General features: G+C 43.6%; 1 protein-coding gene across 2 annotated transcripts in view; it reads right to left on the minus strand.

Moving 5' to 3' along the window:
- The window catches only part of BMPR2 (bone morphogenetic protein receptor type 2), a 284,386-nt gene that overhangs the window by 60,463 nt on the left and 203,174 nt on the right, over positions 1 to 20,749 (minus strand). For both annotated transcript variants that reach the window (XM_040441941.1, XM_040441940.1), the window contains exons 7-8: positions 4,355 to 4,469; positions 476 to 636 (exon numbers count right to left, since the gene is read on the minus strand). In XM_040441941.1, coding sequence (XP_040297875.1) covers positions 476 to 636; positions 4,355 to 4,469 — 276 coding nt within the window. The remainder of the gene's footprint in view (positions 1 to 475; positions 637 to 4,354; positions 4,470 to 20,749) is intronic.

Genomic DNA, 20,749 nt, shown 5'->3' on the forward strand with positions numbered 1-20,749 from the left:
CATGTGCTACTTTGGACACGTGACCACGGATGGGACATCATCACTTTCGTATCTGTAGACATAAAGGAGCAGGGATGGGAGTCTTGGAGTTGGAACAGAGCGAGTATCTAACAATAGGTAAGTGGGTATTATTTCTTTGTTTCAGATTCCCTGCATATGCAGAAGAAACATTCTTTCAAGCAAACGACAAATCATTCTGAATATCTGATGGACATTTCTATCAGTATAGTCATTATATATGTGCAGCCATTTAAAACCATACATGTAATTTATATGTGCTATAAGCAGCATTTACAGATGTCGCCACTGATATTTTTAAGTCGAAACAATCAATCCTGATGACTGGTAAGCCATAGTTTTATTGATTTTATCATGCATTTACTGGAACGAATCGGAGCAATAATTGCTTAGACCATCACTAAAAGGAAGCTGAGGACAAAAACATTAAGTGTACTTATTTATGAAGAAGTCCTACCTCACTGATGGCTGCGTTATCTTCATCTCCTGGCCTCACCAGCCTGTTTCCTGTCAGGCGCATGGACAAGCCAAAGTCACTGATAACACAGGACCCATCACTTTTCACCAGAACATTACGGCTGTTGAGGTCACGGTGAGAAATTGCAGGTTTGTAGTGATCTGTTTGGAAAGAGATTGCAAACTCACTTCATGACAGTTTTTTGTCTCTATATGCCACCTATGTCTTTAGGGAACATTTTCCCTGATCATATGAACAGTCCAAAATTACATACATGCAAAAATACTTCACAATGCAGTATAGTAATGACCAATAACTTTTTTTTATTACAAACCGGATTCCAAAAAAGTTGGGACACTAAACAAATTGTGAATACAAACTAAATGCAATGATGTGGAGATGGCAAATGTCAATATTTTATTTGTAATAGAACGTAGATGACAGATCAAACGTTTAATCCGAGTAAATGTATCATTTTAAAGGAAAAATACGTTGATTCCACTTTTCACGGTGTCAACAAATCCCCAAAAAGTTGGGACAAGTAGCAATAAGAGGCTGGAAAAAGTAAATTTGAGCACAATGAAGAGCTGGAAGACCAATTAACACTAATTAGGTCAATTGGCAACATGATTGGGTAAAAAAAAGAGCTTCTCAGAGTGGCAGTGTCTCTCAGAAGCCAAGATGGGTAGAGGATCACCAATTCCCACAATGTTGCGCAGAAAGATAGTGGAGCAATATCAGAAAGGTGTTACCCAGCCAAAAATTGCAAAGACTTTGCATCTATCATCATCAACTGTGCATAACATCATCCGAAGATTCAGAGAATCTGGAACAATCTCTGTGCGTAAGGGTCAAGGCCGTAAAACCATACTGGATGCCCGTGATCTCCGGGCCCTTAAACGACACTGCACCACAAACAGGAATGCTACTGTAAAGGAAATCACAGAATGGGCTCAGGAATACTTCCAGAAACCATTGTCAGTGAACACAATCCACCGTGCCATCCGCCGTTGCCAGCTGAAACTCTACAGTGCAAAGAAGAAGCCATTTCTAAGCAAGATCCACAAGCTCAGGCGTTTTCACTGGGCCAGGGATCATTTAAAATGGAGTGTGGCAAAATGGAAGACTGTTCGTGGTCAGACGAGTCACGATTCGAAGTTCTTTTTGGAAATCTGGGACGCCATGTCATCCGGACCAAAGATGACAAGGACAACCCAAGTTGTTATCAACGCTCAGTTCAGAAGCCTGCATCTCTGACAGAAGCTCTGCACATCATGACTAAGGATCCGCATCTATAGTGATCCGAAACTGGTCGATTTTCTGCTATGCTGTATGTTGGTTTTTATCTGCAAGGTGATCAAATAAAGCCTCAAGTATTTTTCAGTGAAGCTGGACCGTCTTTCTTTTTATTGGGATCTGTTGTGCGCCTAAGGTTCAGGGCGAGGTCCGGGCTCCTGGCTTCCTGTGGATGAGCGCGACATTTTCCAGTGTTGCTCCTAAGCCTGCATCTCTGATGGTATGGGGTTGCATGAGTGCGTGTGGCATGGGCAGCTTGCATGTCTGGAAAGTCACCATCAATGCAGAAAAATATATTCAGGTTCTAGAACAACATATGCTCCCATCCAGACGTCATCTCTTTCAGGGAAGACCCTGCATTTTTCAACAAGATAATGCCAGACCACATTCTGCATCACTCACAACATCATGGCTGAGTAGGAGAAGGATCCGGGTACTGAAATGGCCAGTCTGCAGTCCAGATCTTTCACCTATAGAGAACATTTGGCGCATCATAAAGAGGAAGGTGCAACAAAGAAGGCCCAAGACGATTGAACAGTTAGAGGCCTGTATTAGACAAGAATGGGAGAGCATTCCTATTTTTAAACTTGAGAAACTGGTCTCCTCGGTCCCCAGACGTCTGTTGAGTGTTGTAAGAAGAAGGGGAGATGCCACACAGTGGTGAAAATGGCCTTGTCCCAACTTTTTTGGGATTTGTTGACACCATGAAATTCTGATTCAACATATTTTTCCCTTAAAATGGTACATTTTCTCAGTTTAAACTTTTGTTCCGTGATTTATGTTCTATTCTGAATAAAATATTAGAAGTTGGCACCTCCACATCATTGCATTCAGTTTTTATTCACGATTTGTATAGTGTCCCAACTTTTTTGGAATCCGGTTTGTACTATTACAATACTTTATTTTACATTTGGGTATTGATTGGAATTAATTGCATACTATCCGCTATAGTATCCAAGCACTACTATTAGGCTGGGTTCACACGAGCGTGTCCGGATTAGGTCCGGATGCGTCCCGGTGTGTTGCGGCAAAACCGCGCGAGTAGGAATGCAATTGCAGTCAGTTTTGACTGCAATTGCGTTCCGATGTTCAGTTTTTATCGCGCGGGTGCAATGTGTTCTGCACGCGCGTGATAAAAAACCGACACTGGTACCCAGACCCGAACTTCTTCACAGAAGTTCAGGTTTGGGTTGGTTGTAGTGTAGATTGTATTACTTTCCCTTATAACATGGTTATAAGGGAAAATAATAGCATTCTGAATACAGAATGCATAGTACAATAGGGCTGTAGGGGTTTAAAAAAATAAACTCATTAACTCACCTTCTCCTCTTGATCTCGAAGTTCCCGGTCTCTTCTTTACTTCAGTTGTGGGCTAAAGGACCTTTGAGTTGAGTTTACTGATGAGTTGTGGGCTAAAAGACCTTTGGTGACGTCAGATCACATGCTCCAATCACATGGTACATCATCATGTGATTGGAGCATGTGATCTGACGTCACCAAAGGTCTTTTAGCCCACAACTCATCAGTAAACTCAACTCAAAGGTCCTTTAGCCCACAACTGAAGTAAAGAAGAGACCGGGAACTTCGAGATCAAGAGGAGAAGGTGAGTTAATGAGTTTATTTTTTTAAACCCCTACAGCCCTATTGTACTATGCATTCTGTATTCAGAATGCTATTATTTTCCCTTATAACCATGTTATAAGGGAAAGTAATACAGTTTATAGACTGTCACCTAGCAACCATGCGTGAAAATCGCACCGCATCCGCACTTGCTTGCGGATGCTTGCGATTTTCACGCAACCCCATTCACTTCTATGGGGCCTGCGTTGCGTGAAAAACACAGAATATAGAGCTTGCTGCGATTTTCACGCAACGCATAAGTGATGCGTGAAAATCATCGCTCATCTGAACAGCCCCATAGAAATGAATGGGTCCAGATTCAGTGCGGGTGCAATGCGTTCACCTACCGCATTGCACCCGCGCGGAAATCTCGCCCGTGTGAACGCAGCCTTAGGCCTCTTTCGCACGAACGATACGGATTAGCTCCGGATGCGTTCAGTGAAACCATTTTGCAAGCAAGTTCAGTCAGTTTTGTCTGCAATTGCGCTCAGTTCTTCATTTTTCCCTGGGCGGGTGCAATGCGTTTTGATGCGTTTTTCACATGCGTCATAAAAAATGAAGGTTTACAAACAACATCTCTTAGCAACCATCAGTGGAAAACGAATTGCATCCGCACCTGCTTCCGGATGCAATGCGTTTTTCACTGAAGCCCCATTCGCTTCTATGGGGCTAGGGCTGCGTGAAAAACGCTGAATATAGAACATGCTGTGTTTTTCCCACAATGTAGAACTGATGCGTGAAAAAAACGCTCATGGGCACAGACCCATTGAAATGAATGGGTCAGGATTCAGTGCGGGTGCTATGCGTTCACGTCATGCATTGCACCCACACAGAAAACTCGCTCGTGTGAAAGAGGGCTTATACAGATTAGACTATGTGCATTTATCAATTTTATTCCTAATTGGAATGTGACTTTTTCTTATATTTCTTTATTGCAAGCAAAAAAAATTAATCTGTAATTACCTCCTCGTAATAACTCTGTATGCAGATATGCCAGTCCCCTGGTTACCGAGTGTGCCAGGCGACAGGAGCTGAGCCAGTCATTAGTGTGTACACTTAAATACTTGCACAGAGATCCCTGTGGGCAAAAAACATCATTGCATTTGTACTTTATACAAATTAAGGAAAACATATTAGCATCAAAAGATGAACCCTAGAGAAATATTAAACAATGTAAAAACACAACTGATGGGCGTATGAAGTCTAATGACAATAATCCACTATAAACCAGTTATTGAAGGTGTTACTTTATTATGTAATGATATATAAATGAAATTGTTGTTTCTGTTAGGCCTCAGGTACCATTTTGTACAGAGCTCTAATAGATCTCTGATTGCACTGCACGTGGCTTTACTGTACTTCCATGTTTTTCTCCATTTTTGCAGTTGTCATATCCGTCTTTGGTGAGATCAGCTGTCAGAGCTGCATTAAGTTGCATAAGTTATGCAAATCCTGTTTACCTAAGGGCAATGCACGGGCACCGGCCGCGGGGCTGCCGCATGCAGATCGCGACCCCATTCACTTGAATGGGGTCCGCGATCCGACCGTTCCACAAAAAGATAGAGCAAGTTCTATCTTTTTGCAGTGCGGAGGCATAGAACGGAACCCACTGAAGCCCTCCGTAAGTGCTTCCATAGGGTTCCGTTCCGTGCTTCTGTTCCACACCGCATCGTCAGATTTGCCGACCCATTCAAGTGAATGGGTCCGCATCCGTGATGCTGAATGCACACGGCCGGGGCCCCGTGTAATGCGGACCCGCCATATGCGGGCCGCAATACGGCAACGGAGGGCCAACGGCCGTGTGAATAAGCCCTAAAGCTGATGCTTTGGCACGACTATTGTATAACTGATATGGAGCAGTGAACTAATGTACACTAAGGAACGTGATTATTCGACTTGAGCTGACCTCTATTAAAATGCAGCAATAGCTAAACAAAAAAGGAGGGAACATGTATAGAAGACTATAAAACTGTTGTATACAGGAGCTCCATTGTGATTGGCATACTGATGGAGCAGAAAATTGTGGACATGTAAGTGGTTATCAGAAGAAGCGCTATAATACTTCTTTGCAGGTTCATCCTTCAGCAGCAGCTAAATTCATGTTGCCACCAACATGAGGAAAGAAAGGTAAGGATCCATTGGTGGCCAGTTCCATGTTTATATGCTATGTATACCCAGTAGTGTATGTGACCAGTGCTGAACTACAGGATCTTCATGAACTGCTCTCATAAATGCATACAACACTGCTATAGTAAGTCATGTAACATTACCACCACAAACATGTACAGTATATTAAGCCACAGGCAGGGAGGAGAGCCCAAAATTCAATACATATCTACATTCGGGTGACATGCTGTGCCCACCCTGCTTCCTTACCCTGAACCCTGACATTGTGAAGGCTCTCAGGGCTGTCCTATAACTATGCCAATGTAAGTGGACTCACCTTTTTGAATGGTCAAAGATAGATACTTAAGGGCATTTACAAGGGCCTACGATTGAGTGAATGATCACATTTATGAATGCTTGTTCCCCGACCACTGCCCCATGTAAATATGGTCTGCAATCAACCACTAATATGACTCAACCACAGTGTCTCTTGGTCAGCAATGATGCATAAATATTGGGCAGCCGGTACTACAGTCAGATTAACAGAAATAGGTTTGCCTTATTAATACTTAGCTTTTAATAATAAACAATATTTTAAAATAATGGCCCAAAATTACATAATTGTTAACAAAAATAATACTAAAGTTCAACATATGATGCCAATGCACTTAAAGAAATCATGGATTTTTTTTTTTATAAAACATCCTGCACGATGGCTACATTTATACAGTCACACAAAATAATGCATTATAATAATAGATGCAAGCATAACATATGGACTAAGCCTTATAGTGCATTATTTTCTGTAACAGTGCACTTAAAGAAAATAACTTACCGAGGCTGTAGAGTGCTTGGTAAGCAGAAGCAGAGAGATGGTCAGGGGTCCTCCACAGAGGACCTCCTCAGAGGACCCCTGACCATCTCTCTACTTCTGCTTACCAAGCACTCTACAGCAGCTGTAAGACCGTTCTTTTTCTTTAGTGCATTGGCATCATATGTTGCATTTTAGTATTATTTTTGTCCATTATTTTAAAATATTGTCTATTATTAAAAGTTAAGTATTAATAAGGCAAATCTATTTCTGTGAATCTGACAGCAATCAACCAACAAACAAGCAATTGCTCTTTTGTCATTGATTGCAATTTATATTCCGGCATGAAAATGATTGGTTGTGGAACGCACGTCGCCCGTGTGAAATGGGATATGCTACCAACAATCACGAAAAATTGTATAAATGAACCTTTATGACTTGCTGCTTGAAAGGTCCATTATTTTCCATGCATATCTTTACGCTTAAATGAATGCTATTTTTATTTCTCTGGAGAAAAAGAAGCACACATAGAGAGCAAAGTGGAACAGAGTCATTAGAGTCAAAAGTAGACCATGTCCCTCCAAAAATGGGAAACTTGGGAGGTAAGGTCAAGCTGACTGTGTAAAATGTTATACACAGGCATGGCGTACAGGAACAGGTGTCCTTTAGGCATATGTTTGGCTGCGATACATTGGGTTCTTGTATTGAAAAACACAGTTGACTGTACTTTTCAATACAACTGTATACAAGAAAGAAAAGATATGAGTGATACACATTTTATTTTTATATAAGAGTCAATGGTAGATGATTCCCTCATTGCTATTCAGCCCAATATTCCTGAAGTTCCCTCATTGCAGTCTAACATCCAGCTCTAAAAGGTAAAATGTATTTTAACAAAAGTGAAAACAAATCTTATCTTTCTCAAAGTGTTCCCAAATAAAATAGAGTAGCCGCATTCTGTAGGTTTCTGTGAAACGAGCTAAACTCAGCAGCAGACTGGCACCAGAATATAAACAGAACATGTGCCAAATGTGCTTGTTCTCAGCGCTCTCTGCCTTATCTGTTCAATGCCTGTTAAACGTCTGTGCACCCAGTACTGTAATTGTGTAAACAGGAAATTTGCAGGATTTCTTTGGCTGTCACAAAACCAGACCTGTCATAAGATGCAGACACTACTTTTAGCTGGCCACCGATAAATTGCCTACATCTGGAGACTGTATCAGCTTCCTTTACTAATAACATGAACGTGAATATTATGTGTGGTGAGGTCATACATGTCCAGATACCTGAACTGATCACTAAAATAGGAGGACCCTATCATCATTCTTAGCAGAGGAAGGTAGATACATACAGTTGCAAGAAAAACTATGTGAACCCTTTCGAATGATATGGATTTCTGCACAAATTGGTCATAAAATGTGATCTGATCTTTATCTAAGTCACAACAATAGACAATCACAGTCTGCTTAAACTAATAACACACAAAGAATTAAATGTTACCATGTTTTTATTGAACACACCATGTAAACATTCACAGTGCAGGTGGAAAAAGTATGTGAACCCCTAGACTAATGACATCTCCAAGAGCTAATTGGAGTGAAGTGTCAGCTAACTGGAGTCCAATCAATGAGATGAGATTGGAGGTGTTGGTTACAGCTGCCCTGCCCTATAAAAAAAACACACAACAGTTCTGGGTTTGCTTTTCACAAGAAGCATTGCCTGATGTGAATGATGCCTCACACAAAAGAGCTCTCAGAAGACCTACGATTAAGAATTGTTGACTTGCATAAAGCTGGAAAGGGTTATAAAAGTAGTTCCAGAGGCGCATGCGCGTAGCCGGAGGAGAAAGACATGCTTCTCTGAGCTCCGTGCCGCGGGTCGTGGAAATCCCCTCATAAGCGCCGTTATATCGGCTCCACAAGCCTTCATACTTTGCAGCAAGTCGTGTGAGGATGTCCCGCAACAGAGGGAAGACGAGGTCGGAGAATATTATGACCCCTTCACAGACTTTACCTGAACTTTTCAGAAGTGCCGGGAGAACAGCAATGGCGGACCCCTCTCCAGCTCCATCTAGCCCCGCCTCCTCCACTGCCAGTGGAGCCATCGTGGAGCCTCGAGACCAGCAACCAGGTCAGACTGAGCTTTTCAACAACATAGCCTCTCTGTTCCGGACGGAGCTTTCGCAAGCAGTTGCCGAATTTACACGCCAGATACATGATCTGGGGCAACGGGTCTCGGACCTTGAGTCCCGGTCTGATGACGTAGCGGACGCGCTAGGGGCAGACAGAGTGGACATAGATGCACATACTGCACAACTAGAAGCACTCGAGCTCAAGATCGAGGATCTCGAGAACAGATCCCGCAGAGGTAATCTCCGGGTGAGAGGTCTGCCGGAGTTATTCACAGACTTGCCTACCACAATGACGGCACTATTTACCGCCCTTCTCCCACAGGAGGATCAGAGCCGCTTGAAAATGGACAGAGTCCACAGGGCCTTGGGCAAACCGCGCTCAAATGAACTTCCCAGGGATGTTATTCTGAAATTTCACCACCCTGAAGTCAGGGATTTGATCCTAATGGCGGCCAGAAACATCCCTGAATTACCGGGCCTTCCTTCATCTGTGCACCTCTATGCAGATTTGGCGCCATCAACCCTCCGACGTCGCCGTGAGATGCGGCCTGTTACCCAAGCACTACAGAGGGCACAAGTCAAGTACAGATGGGGATTCCCCTTCACACTCTCCTTCCAGATCAACTCCAGGTCCCATGTAATCCGCTCACTATCGGAAGGTCTGGAGACCTTACATAGGGTAGGAATACCGCATGATCAAAGAGATGGACCTGAGCCGGCTCCCATGCCTCAAAGACCAGCTAGAGTTTGGACCACAGTTGCTCCGTCCTCCGGTGCTGCGGGTCGCTCTCCAAGAAGCTGATCAGTTTGGATCAAGATGTCAGGTTACCCTACAGAACTGATCTTATTGTTCTATTGTTTTTAAGGGCTATCATTACCCCTGTTTTGTTGTGCCCTGATTTATTTGTAAGCCAGATTTACTTCCTGGATGACTTTCACCATACCGGGTTATCCTCACCGGATGTTTAACTGGTTTTCTTACCCTATCTTGGAGTCCAAGCCCAGGGGTACGGCCTAGTGGACTTCCATGTTGCCTCACCTGAATAGGTTGACGGAGATGGAGATTCGCGCCATTTTTGGGCGAGGTCTCCCCTCATCCAACCTGTCAATGTCAGCTGACTTGAGTCAGTCAATGTTAGACTATGCTTTTTATGCATCAGTCACAATTTTATTTGTTTTGATGTTCGGTTTTTATGTTATGGATCAACTATTTCACAGTATCAACGAGAACTTGATAATAGGAGTGGAGGGGTATGCTGAGGTAACTGAAACGGAGAACGTTACTGCACTTAGCACACATCAGATCCCCTTAAATGTCAAGGGCCATGTATAAAGTATTGTCACATAATGTAAGGGGTCTAAACTCCCCTAGAAAGCGGAAGACAGCATTCACAGTTTATTTGAAACATAAACCAGACGTTCTCTGCCTTCAGGAGTCTCATTATACACCGGGGTCCCACCCAAAGTTTTTTCACCCACAATACACTAGATTCTTCTCATCTACCTTCCAGTCAAAAAGCAGGGGTGTAATAACGCTACTAAGAAATTCCTTCCCCATGACTGTCACACAAACAATCCTTGATCCTAATGGGAGATTTGTCATTTTGCTGGGGACATACCAGGAGGAAACTCTATGTTTAGTCAACATATATGCACCTAATGAGGACCCTATCTCATTTTTTGGTGAGATGGGCTCCGTTATTGAGTCACTCACATTTCATAAGATTATTTGGTGCGGGGACTTTAATTTCACTATTAACCCCTTACTGGATCGTTCATCCCCTCCCACCCAAATGCGCCCACGTACTCATGATACTAAAATTCGCAAGGTTCTTGAGTCAATAAATATAGCAGACACATGGAGAGAACATAACGGGTCACAAAGGAGCTACACCTATTACTCGCCCATACATCGAATATACACGCGGATTGACATGATCCTGTCCTCCTTGAGTCTTCTCCCATTTATTTCTTATTCAAGGCATATCCTTTCCTCCTGGTCTGACCATGATATGATATTAGCCGAAATAGATAGCCCAGGCAGAACATCTATGTCTTTTAACTGGAGGTTGAACGAATCTTTACTGTCCCGACCTGGTCTAGTTGACAAATTACAAATAGACATCCGTGAATTTTTTAGTGAGAACACCACGGTGGACTCTGACCCACTGAATGTTTGGTTAACCCACAAGGCATTTATGAGGGGGAAACTTATTAGTGCAGCCTCACGCCTGAAACGCGAACGTACTGTAGCTCAGAGAGCTTTAGAAGCTAAACTAGAAAGACTAGTAAGGGCCCATCAACGCTCTCCCTCCATGTATCTATTAAAAGCTATAAAGGACACTAAAACACAATTGAACACCATACTCTCCAACAACACGGAAAGGGCCTTGCGTTGGACAGCTTCGTATTACTACCGGTATGCCAACAAACCTGACAAAATGTTAGCCTCACAACTTAAAGCCAAACAGAGACTAAATCAGGTATTCCAGTTACGTTCGACCTCAGGTCATCTCACTTCTAACCCAGACATGATTCATCAGACATTTCACTCTTTTTATCAAAAACTTTACTCCACCCCCAGCCTCCCCCCCGAGTCCCACCTACAAAGCTTCCTTTCCTCGATCCCTATCCCCCGAGTGACACCGGAGGTCTCGTCGTCGCTTGGCAGACCAATATCTGAAGAGGAGGTGGAAGTAATTATAAAAGACCTAAAACTAGGTAAAGCCCCTGGTCCAGACGGATTTTCGGCCCTATATTATAAAAAATTTGCCCCATTACTTCCTGCCCATATTGCAAAATACTGCAACCTCCTCCTACAGGGTCACACACCCCCAATAGAATTTCTGCAAGCTAACATTACTGTTATTCCCAAACCCAACAAAGATCCTCTAAACCCATCAAATTATAGACCAATCTCCCTCCTTAATTTAGATAATAAAATTTTCACCTCCATACTGGCCAGGAGACTGAACAACATTCTACCTGATTTAATACATAAGGACCAGGTAGGGTTCATTCCTGAGAGAGAGGCCCCAGACAATATTAGAAAAGTACTGAACCTTGTGCAAGAAGCTAATCGACACAATTCCCCCCTAACTCTGCTAGCACTAGATATAGAGAAGGCATTCGATTCGGTCACCTGGGATTATATAAACAAAGTTCTGACTAAGATGGGTATAACTGGCCCTTTCCTTACAGCGATTGGCTCGTTGTACTCTTGCCCTGAAGCAAATCTTAAACTCCCCACCTCTAGTCCCTCCCCTATACGGATCCACAGAGGTACACGACAGGGTTGTCCCTTATCCCCTGCTCTCTTTGCCATAGCAATGGAGCCTTTAGCTATTCACATCAGAAACAACCCTGACATTAGCGGAGCGACTATAGGTGGGACGGAGTACAAACTGAGCCTATTTGCTGATGATCTGTTGATGTCCATCACAAACCCCATAGTGTCCCTCCCCAACCTGTTACAATTGTTAAAATCCTTTTCAGAAATCTCGGGCCTCAGAATCAACCACAGTAAATCAGAACTTCTTCCCTGCAATGTCCCTCCCCAGCTGAAAGACCAACTGATATATAACTTCCCATTCCAGCTTAAATTGCAATACATTTCCTACCTAGGGACATTACTGCCGACCAAACCTGAACTAGTATACAAATTTAATTTTCCCCCGATGTATACTAAGATTAAACAAGATTTGAAATCTTGGACCTCTTTGCCGGTATCTTGGGTAGGCAAGATTCATATAATTAAAATGGTAGTACTCCCAAGACTCTTGTATTTATTTAGGACTCTTCCTGTCCCAGTCCCTTCGGCCGACCTAAAATCCCTACAAAAAGACGTCATGAAGTTTATATGGGCTAACAAAAGACCACGCATTTCTAAGTCCATCATGTGTAAACATAAATCCCAAGGGGGCCTATCTGTACCAGACTTTCTGAAATATTACAGAGCAGCGAGACTGGCACAACTCTTTCTAACACACCTAGATAGGAAAAAACAACCACTATGGGTCTCTTTAGAGATGGCTAACATGGCGCCTTATACTTGGACCGCCTTGATATGGATGGCTCCATCTCTGCCGTCGACTGTCCGTAGCACATCTCTTTTATCACATTATTCATTGTTACTCTGGAGGTCGGTGCGGTTCAAGTATAAGATGCAATCTACACCATCACCACTGACCCCGATTTTTGGCAATCCGCTGTTTCGTCCAGGCTTACATCCCATGTCCTTCCATTGGTGGACCAGTAAGAATCTCTGTATACTACATAAATTCCTCCGTAGAGGCACCCTAGAGTCTAAAAGTGATTTTTTGGGAAAGCATTCTCCTCCGGATGGAGAACTTTTTAACGTCAATAGAATATTCTCATTCTTAAGGTCTTTGGCTGGATCAGCCCAAAACCTAGAATTTGCCCCCTTTGAGAGAATGATCACATATTCCCTATACAAACAAGGCCTTCTGTCTAGAATATACAGATATCTTGACGTTCACCCAGAAGGGATAAAATTACCCTATATGTTGGCTTGGGAAAGTGATATGGGTGTTGAATCCTCTGTCCCTACATGGTTCCAAAGATCACAAACACTAACTAAAGGTTCCTGGCAGGTCACCTTAGCAGAAACCTCTATAAAAATTCTACATAGGACATACATGGTGCCAGCAAGGTTACATCTGATGTATCCAGAGGTTTCCCAGAAATGCTTTAGAGGATGTGATGCCGATGGTACGATGCTACACATTTGGTGGGGTTGCCCAGTAGTGAGGCGGTTTTGGGACCAGATCTGTTCACTGATTGCTTCTGTCTTAGGTTGTAGGTATTTGGCTACGATTTCTCTCTGTTTATTGGGCGATAAACCCTCAGGATTGTCCATGCCCAACTTTAAATTGTCGCAATTTATCTTACTAGCGGCAAGAATCTATGTCGCTTTCAAGTGGCGCACTCCCTCACTTAACAAACAAGCGGTCATAGATAGGATTAACAAATTGCTTCTTTCCGAAAGACTCATAGCAATCAGGACGGACACGATCAGTGTCTTTGAGAAGGTATGGGAACCATGGATGTTGTCTTCTTTCTCTGTAGACCTCAGATACACCTTCACGCTATAAAGTGCTTGTACAAATTTGTACAGTTGTATACTGTATTTACTCATACCTACCTAGAACAATCGATCCGAATCGTTTGTATGTTTGTTTGTTTTTTATTGCTTTTACATGTTTATTTTCTTTTACTTTCTTCTCTGACAAAACTTTATGATAATGTTTTGTATTACATTATTGATCTATAATGTATTCTACACTGTAACTTTCATTACCTGTACCACAAAACTTCAAATAAATGATTTTTGAAACTAAAAGTAGTTCCAAAAGCCTTGCTGTTCATCAGTCCACGGTAAGACAAATTGTCTATAAATGGAGAAAGTTCAGCACGGCTGCTACTCTCCCTAGGAGTGGGCGTCCTATAAAGATGACTGCAAGAGCACAGCGCAGACTGCTCAATAAGGTGAAGAAGAATCCTAGAGTGTTAGCTAAAGACTTACAAAAGTCTCTGGCATATGCTAACATCCCTGTTAGCGAATCTACGATACGTAAAACACTAAACAAGAATGGATTTCATGGAGGATACCACAGAGGAAGCCACTGCTGTCCAAAAAAAACATCGCTGCACGTTTACACTTTGCACAAGAGCACCTGGATGTTCCACAGCAGTACTGGCAAAATATTCTGTGGACAGATGAAACTAAAGTTGAGTTCTTTAGAAGAAACACACAACACTATGTGTGGAGAAAAAGAGGCACAGCACACCAACATCAAAACCTCATCCCAACTGTGAAGTATGGTGGTGGGGGCATCATGGTTTGGGGCTGCTTTGCTGCATCAGGGTCTCGACGGATTGCTATCATCGAAGGAAAAATGAATTCCCATGTTTTGCAGGAGAACTTAAGGCCATCTGTCCACCAGCTGAAGCTCAACAGAAGATGGGTGTTGCAACAGGACAACGACCCAAAGCATAGAAGTAAATCAACAATAGAATGGCTTAAACAGAAGAAAATACGCCTTCTGGAGTGGCCCAGTCAGAGTCCTGACCTCAACCCGATTGAGATGCTGTGGCATGACCTCAAGAAAGCGATTCACACCAGACATCCCAAGAATATTACTGAACTGAATTACTCCTGACCATTGTGCACGTCTGATCTGCAACTACAGGAAACGTTTTGTTGAAGTTATTGCTGCCAAAGGAGGTTCAACCAGTTATCAAATACAACGGTTCACATACTTTTTCCACCTGCACTGTGAATGTTTACATGGTGTGTTCAATAAAAACATGGTAACATTTAATTATTTGTGTGTTATTAGTTTAAGCAGACTGTGATTGTCTATTGTTGTGACTTAGATGAAGATCAGATCACATTTTATGACCAATTTGTGCAGAAATCCATATCATTCCAAAGGGTTCACATACTTTTTCTTGCAACTGTATATGTAGCCCCTCTCCAAATAACTGAATGGGTAATAAGAAGGACACTGAGTGTTAAGGGGACGTAGAAACTGTGCACGTGTTGTCCTTGTCAGATCCAACGTCTAGACCCCAGCTACTCATGTCAGTGGATACACTGCATGTAACCAAATGGTTCCACCACTGTAGATTTGTGCCAAACAGTCACAGTTTTTTTTAAAACATGAGCCTATCCTCGGAGCATGGCTCTTGGTAGGATGCTTAAAGTAGGGCTGTTAAATCACTGGAGGGTGGCTTGCGGAAGAATTTGGGTGGGAATATTGTATGCTGGATTTACACGGTCCAACATTCAGGCCGATTATTGGGAATGCACGTTCTTACGAACTCTTGTCTCCGGACAATTTGCCCATCTAAACGTGCCGCAGATTACCAGATGAACAAGCAAAACACTTCTTCATTTCTGGGAAGCAGATTGTGTAAGGCAACTGTATAAGGGCGAGCGAAAGCAGTAGCCATTTCTCGCACTCATACTGTGGAGGTGATTGCTGCATCTATATGTAGCTCTTCACCTCCACTAATGAGCAGACAATTGCCAGAAAGGAACACTTCCTTCCTGAAAATTGTCTGCTCATCGGCCCAGTGTAAATGCGCCTTTAGATGTGGTAGATAGGTTGTCTTAATGTTTGGGTGGAACAGACTAGTGGGTGATTATATACTGGGGCAGGCAGTGAAACCATTTTGTGGGCAGAAAAATCTGAGTACCCCCTGCTCTCCTTTAGTATTTTGTATGTTAAGGGTCTGAAGTGTGGCATTTGGGGAGGAGGCATAGAACTGGTTCCTTTTATGTTTTTCTGTAATACATTTGTGGTAGTTTGCGAAGGTGTATGGGGTATTTCGTGCCATGGCTTAGGATTGGTTTGTAACTTGAGCAGCTCATTTCATAGTCTGCAAATGATTGGGTATTTACAAATGTCTACAATCTCTGGTTTGGCTGATGTAAGCTAATTTGCATACTTTCTAACCATAAAACATTGCCTGAAAACAAGTGTGTCACGGACACTCCCATGACAGGTGTCAGGAGATCAGAGAGAATGGCAACACGTGGATTAATCTGAATGGTTCCTTGTGGATCATTTGTGTCTGTGTGGTTTTGGTAATGACCACACCTCTGGCAGATGTTGTTTTGGTCATTTAACTTCCCCTATTTATTACTGCTTACCCCTTATGGGGGTGTGGTTTATAGCTTCAGGTTCTGGACTCTGGGCTAGCTGGTTGTTGGATCTCGGTTGAGCTCATGGCGCTGCCTTTGCTCCACGTGAAGTTAAGTGTCGTCTTCCCTGTTTGTATTTTATTTGTTGTATTTCCCTGTCTTTTGGATCTAGGCCTGAGGGAGACTCCTGTTCATCCTTCTGGTGGAGGAAGAGGTTGTCTCAAGTCCTGTCACTATACCAGGGCCCTACAAGGTGTGTTAGGGCTCTAGGTTCCTGTGTATTCCTACCATCGAGGTCAGTTCATACTGATAGTTACAATCCACAGCTGCCGCTGCGCAGTGCATGTGTCCAGGGTTGGCGTCCCGTCAATATACAAAGGAAAGAGACTGGCATTGACAAAAAATAGATGTGATGCTTGTTTTTATTGCCACATAGAGGAGGTAGGCCATAAAAACAAGTGCCGATCTCTTTCCTTTGCATACTGATAGTTAGTCAGGACTTGGATTAGGGTTGTTCTAGGAGGTGACCTTCTCCTTTACCCTAGTTTCCAGGCCTAGTTCCTATCCCCTTTCCTCCTGTGCTCGGTGTGGAGTTTCCCACCCACACCGCATCTGTGACAAAGTGTCCGTACACCACTGAGTATTTTCAATGAGAGACAGTAGATCATTAACTGTATCTAAAAAGCTGGCCATACACATTAGACTGAAGTAGATTGATGGTTGAACATTAATCGAACAAACAATCATCTGATGAATGGACTTTCCGCAGACATGATCATACACATTTTAGCCATTACAGTTATTTGAACTGGCCATACATGTTCAATGAAACTGGGCAATGGACAAAAGATCTTTCTGGGAATGATCTTTCAAAGAAAGATCTTTTGTGCACAGACCATATTTCTATGAATGAAAGATCTTTCGTCCAATGTTTGGATTAAACCTTTAAACATGGCCAGCTATTTTTCAGATGGTGGTCTGTCTATTGTTGGTTAAAACGATCATTTGTTGTTAAATTTTATGTGACAAACGATAATTTTGGTTGAAATCACCTGTTTTAATCAACTTTTGATGAGGGAAATAACCCCAAAGCAGTGCTGTCTACTGATCTCATTTGGCTGATATGAGCTAAATTGCATAGTCTGGTGATAACATTCAAAATATGGAAGAGAGATGCACTAAACTGGATACATAACTGAGTTAGGCCAGGTGAAAAAGTGTTAGGACTGTGTAATCTGCTTGAATTAGACATATACCCCAGATGTATATAGCACTTGTCCATTTGTGCTTGTGAAGCTCCTGAAGAGTCTTTCACACTCTTGTATTCACCATGTTTTCGGCTGGTGTGGTGGATTAAGAATTTTGGGCTTTTTTTTCATTTACCGGGATTTGGACCCCTGCTGATGTGATAATGATGACCTATCCTGAAGATAAGTCATCGTTATATTTTCCAGGATAACTCCTTTAATGCCTTTTAAAGGGGTTGTGTCACAAAAAATATTCTACAATTTTCAAATCAGTGCCTAGATCTGAATACTTTTGTAATTGCATTTAATTTAAAATTTAGTACAGCCACTGAGCTATTCAATAAAATGCATCTGTATAGCTCTACCTGCTGTTTATTATTTTCCTTATTTCTCTGTCCACCTCACTGAGGTGGTCGCATATGCTCAGTTTAAAGCTTCCATATGTTCTGCTAGAAGATGTGGCAGTTACAGGGTAAGAGGTACAGGGCTGGTTCTAGCTTTGTTAGAAAAAGATTTTCATGTACTATATGACATCTGTGGGGATTCGCACTGGTAGTTAGGACTAGCGGATGCAGTGTAGAGGCAAAGCACACAATTCTTGAATCAAACAGCGGTGTTTATTCACACATTGGTGTATAACAAAATGCAGATAAGGTGTATCACAAAACGCAGATGGCTTGGTGTTTAACACACAAGGAAAGTCCATAAACAATAAAAGTCACCTTTTTTTCCTGGGTGTTAATTCACACCCTGTTAGCAGTTCAGCCTCATCAAGTCCATAGGCGGCTTGTTCACCTTTAGTGGGGCCTGAGTCCTCCAGCCCGGCTCAAACCTCAAATCCCAGCACAGCCCTCAGTTCACAGCACACAGACTCCTGAGCTCTACTGTCAGAGGGAGGTAATCATCTCCACCTGGCAATGCTGGCTGGTTTCTATGCCTCGCAAAACCTGGCCTGGAACATGGGGAGTAGTCACCCACCCAGCACTTTGACTACTCCCAGTAAGAGCCATCCTGGATCAGCTATAGCCATACTAAGTATCAAGGTGTCAAACAGCAACTGCTGCTGACACATCAAAACCGTCTCTAACTCCACCGAGGCCAGGAACCTCGGTGACACCTATCGTCCACGATGATTCCTTGTACCTTTTTACATACCTCCCCCCTTTGTTCAACCCTGAGGGGGTGAACACATGCCATACAGTATACTCGGGACAGGGCATCCGTGTTTCCCTGCAACCGGCCTGCCCTATGTTCTACGAAGAACTTAAAGTTTTGTAAGGACAGGAACCACCTGGTGACTCGGGCATTTCTCTCTTTGGCCTGGCTCATCCACTTGAGAGGGGAGTGGTCAGTCACCAGGTGAAATGTTCTCCCCAACAAATAATAGTGGAGAGACTCCAGTGCCCACTTGATAGCCAGGCACTCTCTCTCCACTATACTGTACCTGGTCTTGGCTGGGGTGAGCTTGCGGCTTAGGAAGACAAAGGAATGCTCCTCCCCGTTAACTTCCTGAGACAGTACAGCACGGAGGCCTACTTTAGAGGCGTCCATCTGTACTATGAATTCTCGCTTGAAGTCGGGCGTCACCAAAACCGGGTACCGACACAGGGTGGAGAAAACCTCTTCCGCCCGGTCATTCCAGTGAACCATCACTGACTTGCGTCCCTTCAATAACCCTGTCAATGGCGCGGCTACAGTAGCAAAGTGGAAAATAAATTTAATGTAATAGCCTATCATTCCTAGGAATGACTTTACTTGTTTAGTGGTGACAGGTCGAGGCCAATTTCTTATTGTTTACTTGGGGTTTGATCACTCCGCACCCAATGACATACCCCAGGTATTTTGTCTCCTCTAACCCTATCGCACATTTTTTTGGGTTAGCGGTTAGTCCAGCTTTTCGAAGGGAGTCTACTACAGCCTGCACTTTGGGCAGGTGACTTTCCCAGTCGGTACTGTGGATGACAATATCGTCCAGGTAAGTCGAAGCGTACTGACGATGTTATCGCAGCACAATGTCCATTAGCCTTTGGAAAGTGGCAGGGGGCGCCATGCAGACCAAAGGGTAACACCTTATACTGGTATAGCCCCTCCGGTGTGATGAAGGCCTTTTTCTCTTTGGCAGCCTCCATTAGGGGTACCTGCCAGTACCCTTTGGTGAGGTCCAAAACAGAAAAATACCAGGTTTGTCCTAACCTCTCAATCAGCTCGTCTACCCGGTGCATGAGATATGCATCGAACTTGGAGATTTCATTTAGTTTCCAGAAATCGTTACAGAATCGTAACGAACCGTCCGTCGGACTGGCCCACTCACTTTTGGACTCCTCAGTGACGTTTAGTTGCAGCATTAGCTGCACTTCCTCCGAGATGGCTTGTCGCCGAGCCTCAGGTCCCCGGTATGGTTTCAACCGGATTTTGGCTTGAGGCTCAGTGACAATGTCATGCTGGATTATGGAAGTGCGTCCAGGGAGGTCTGAGAACACGTCCGTGTTCCTGTTGACGAACTCCCTGGCCTCCTGAGTCTGTTTAGAGGAGAGGCTGTCAGCAATATTCACTGTGGCAACCGCTTCCCTTACATCAGACTGAAGGGCCGGAACCTCTACTCCTAGAAAACTTGGTCGCGGGATATCGTCAGTACTGGTCTCCCTATCTTTCCAAGGTTTGAGCAAACTCACATGGTACACCTTCTCTGGCTTCTGCCTCCTTGGCTGGTGTACCTTGTAGTTTACTTCTCCAACCTTTTTGAGTACCTTGTAGGGTCCCTGCCACCTAGCCAGTAACTTACTGTCCACTGTCGGTACCAGAACCAAAACCCGATCTCCCGGGTTAAAGATCCGGACCCGAGCCTGCCGAATTTGAGCTCGCTGAGCTGCCACCATATGTTCCTTTACCAGCGGCAACACAGTTTTCATACATTCCTGCATCTGGGTAACATATTCAATAACACTTTTATATGGTGTGGGTTGTTGCTCCCACGCCTCTTTGGCTATATCTAACAGACCACATGGATGTCTGCCATATAGAAGTTCCAAGAACCGAGTAGAGGCCTGGGGCACTTCTCGCACTGCAAACATAAGATAGGGCAGAAGGAGGTCCCAGTCCTTCCCATCAGCCTCATCAAGTCCATAGGCGGCCTGTTAGCCTTTAGAGGGGCCTGAGTCCTCCAGCCCGGCTCAAATGTCAAATCCCAGCACAGCCCTCAGTTCACAGCACACAGACTCCTGAGCTCCACTGTCAGACGGAGGTAATCCTCTCCACCTGGCAGTGCTGGCTGGTTTTTATGCCCAGCAAAAACCGGCTTGGAACATGGGGAGTAGTCACCCACCCAGCACTTTGACTGCTCCCAGTAAGAGCCGTCCTGGATCAGCTATTATAGCCATACTAAGTATCAAGG

This window comes from Bufo bufo, chromosome 7 (genome assembly GCF_905171765.1).
Source record: "Bufo bufo chromosome 7, aBufBuf1.1, whole genome shotgun sequence".
Taxonomy (NCBI): domain Eukaryota; kingdom Metazoa; phylum Chordata; class Amphibia; order Anura; family Bufonidae; genus Bufo; species Bufo bufo.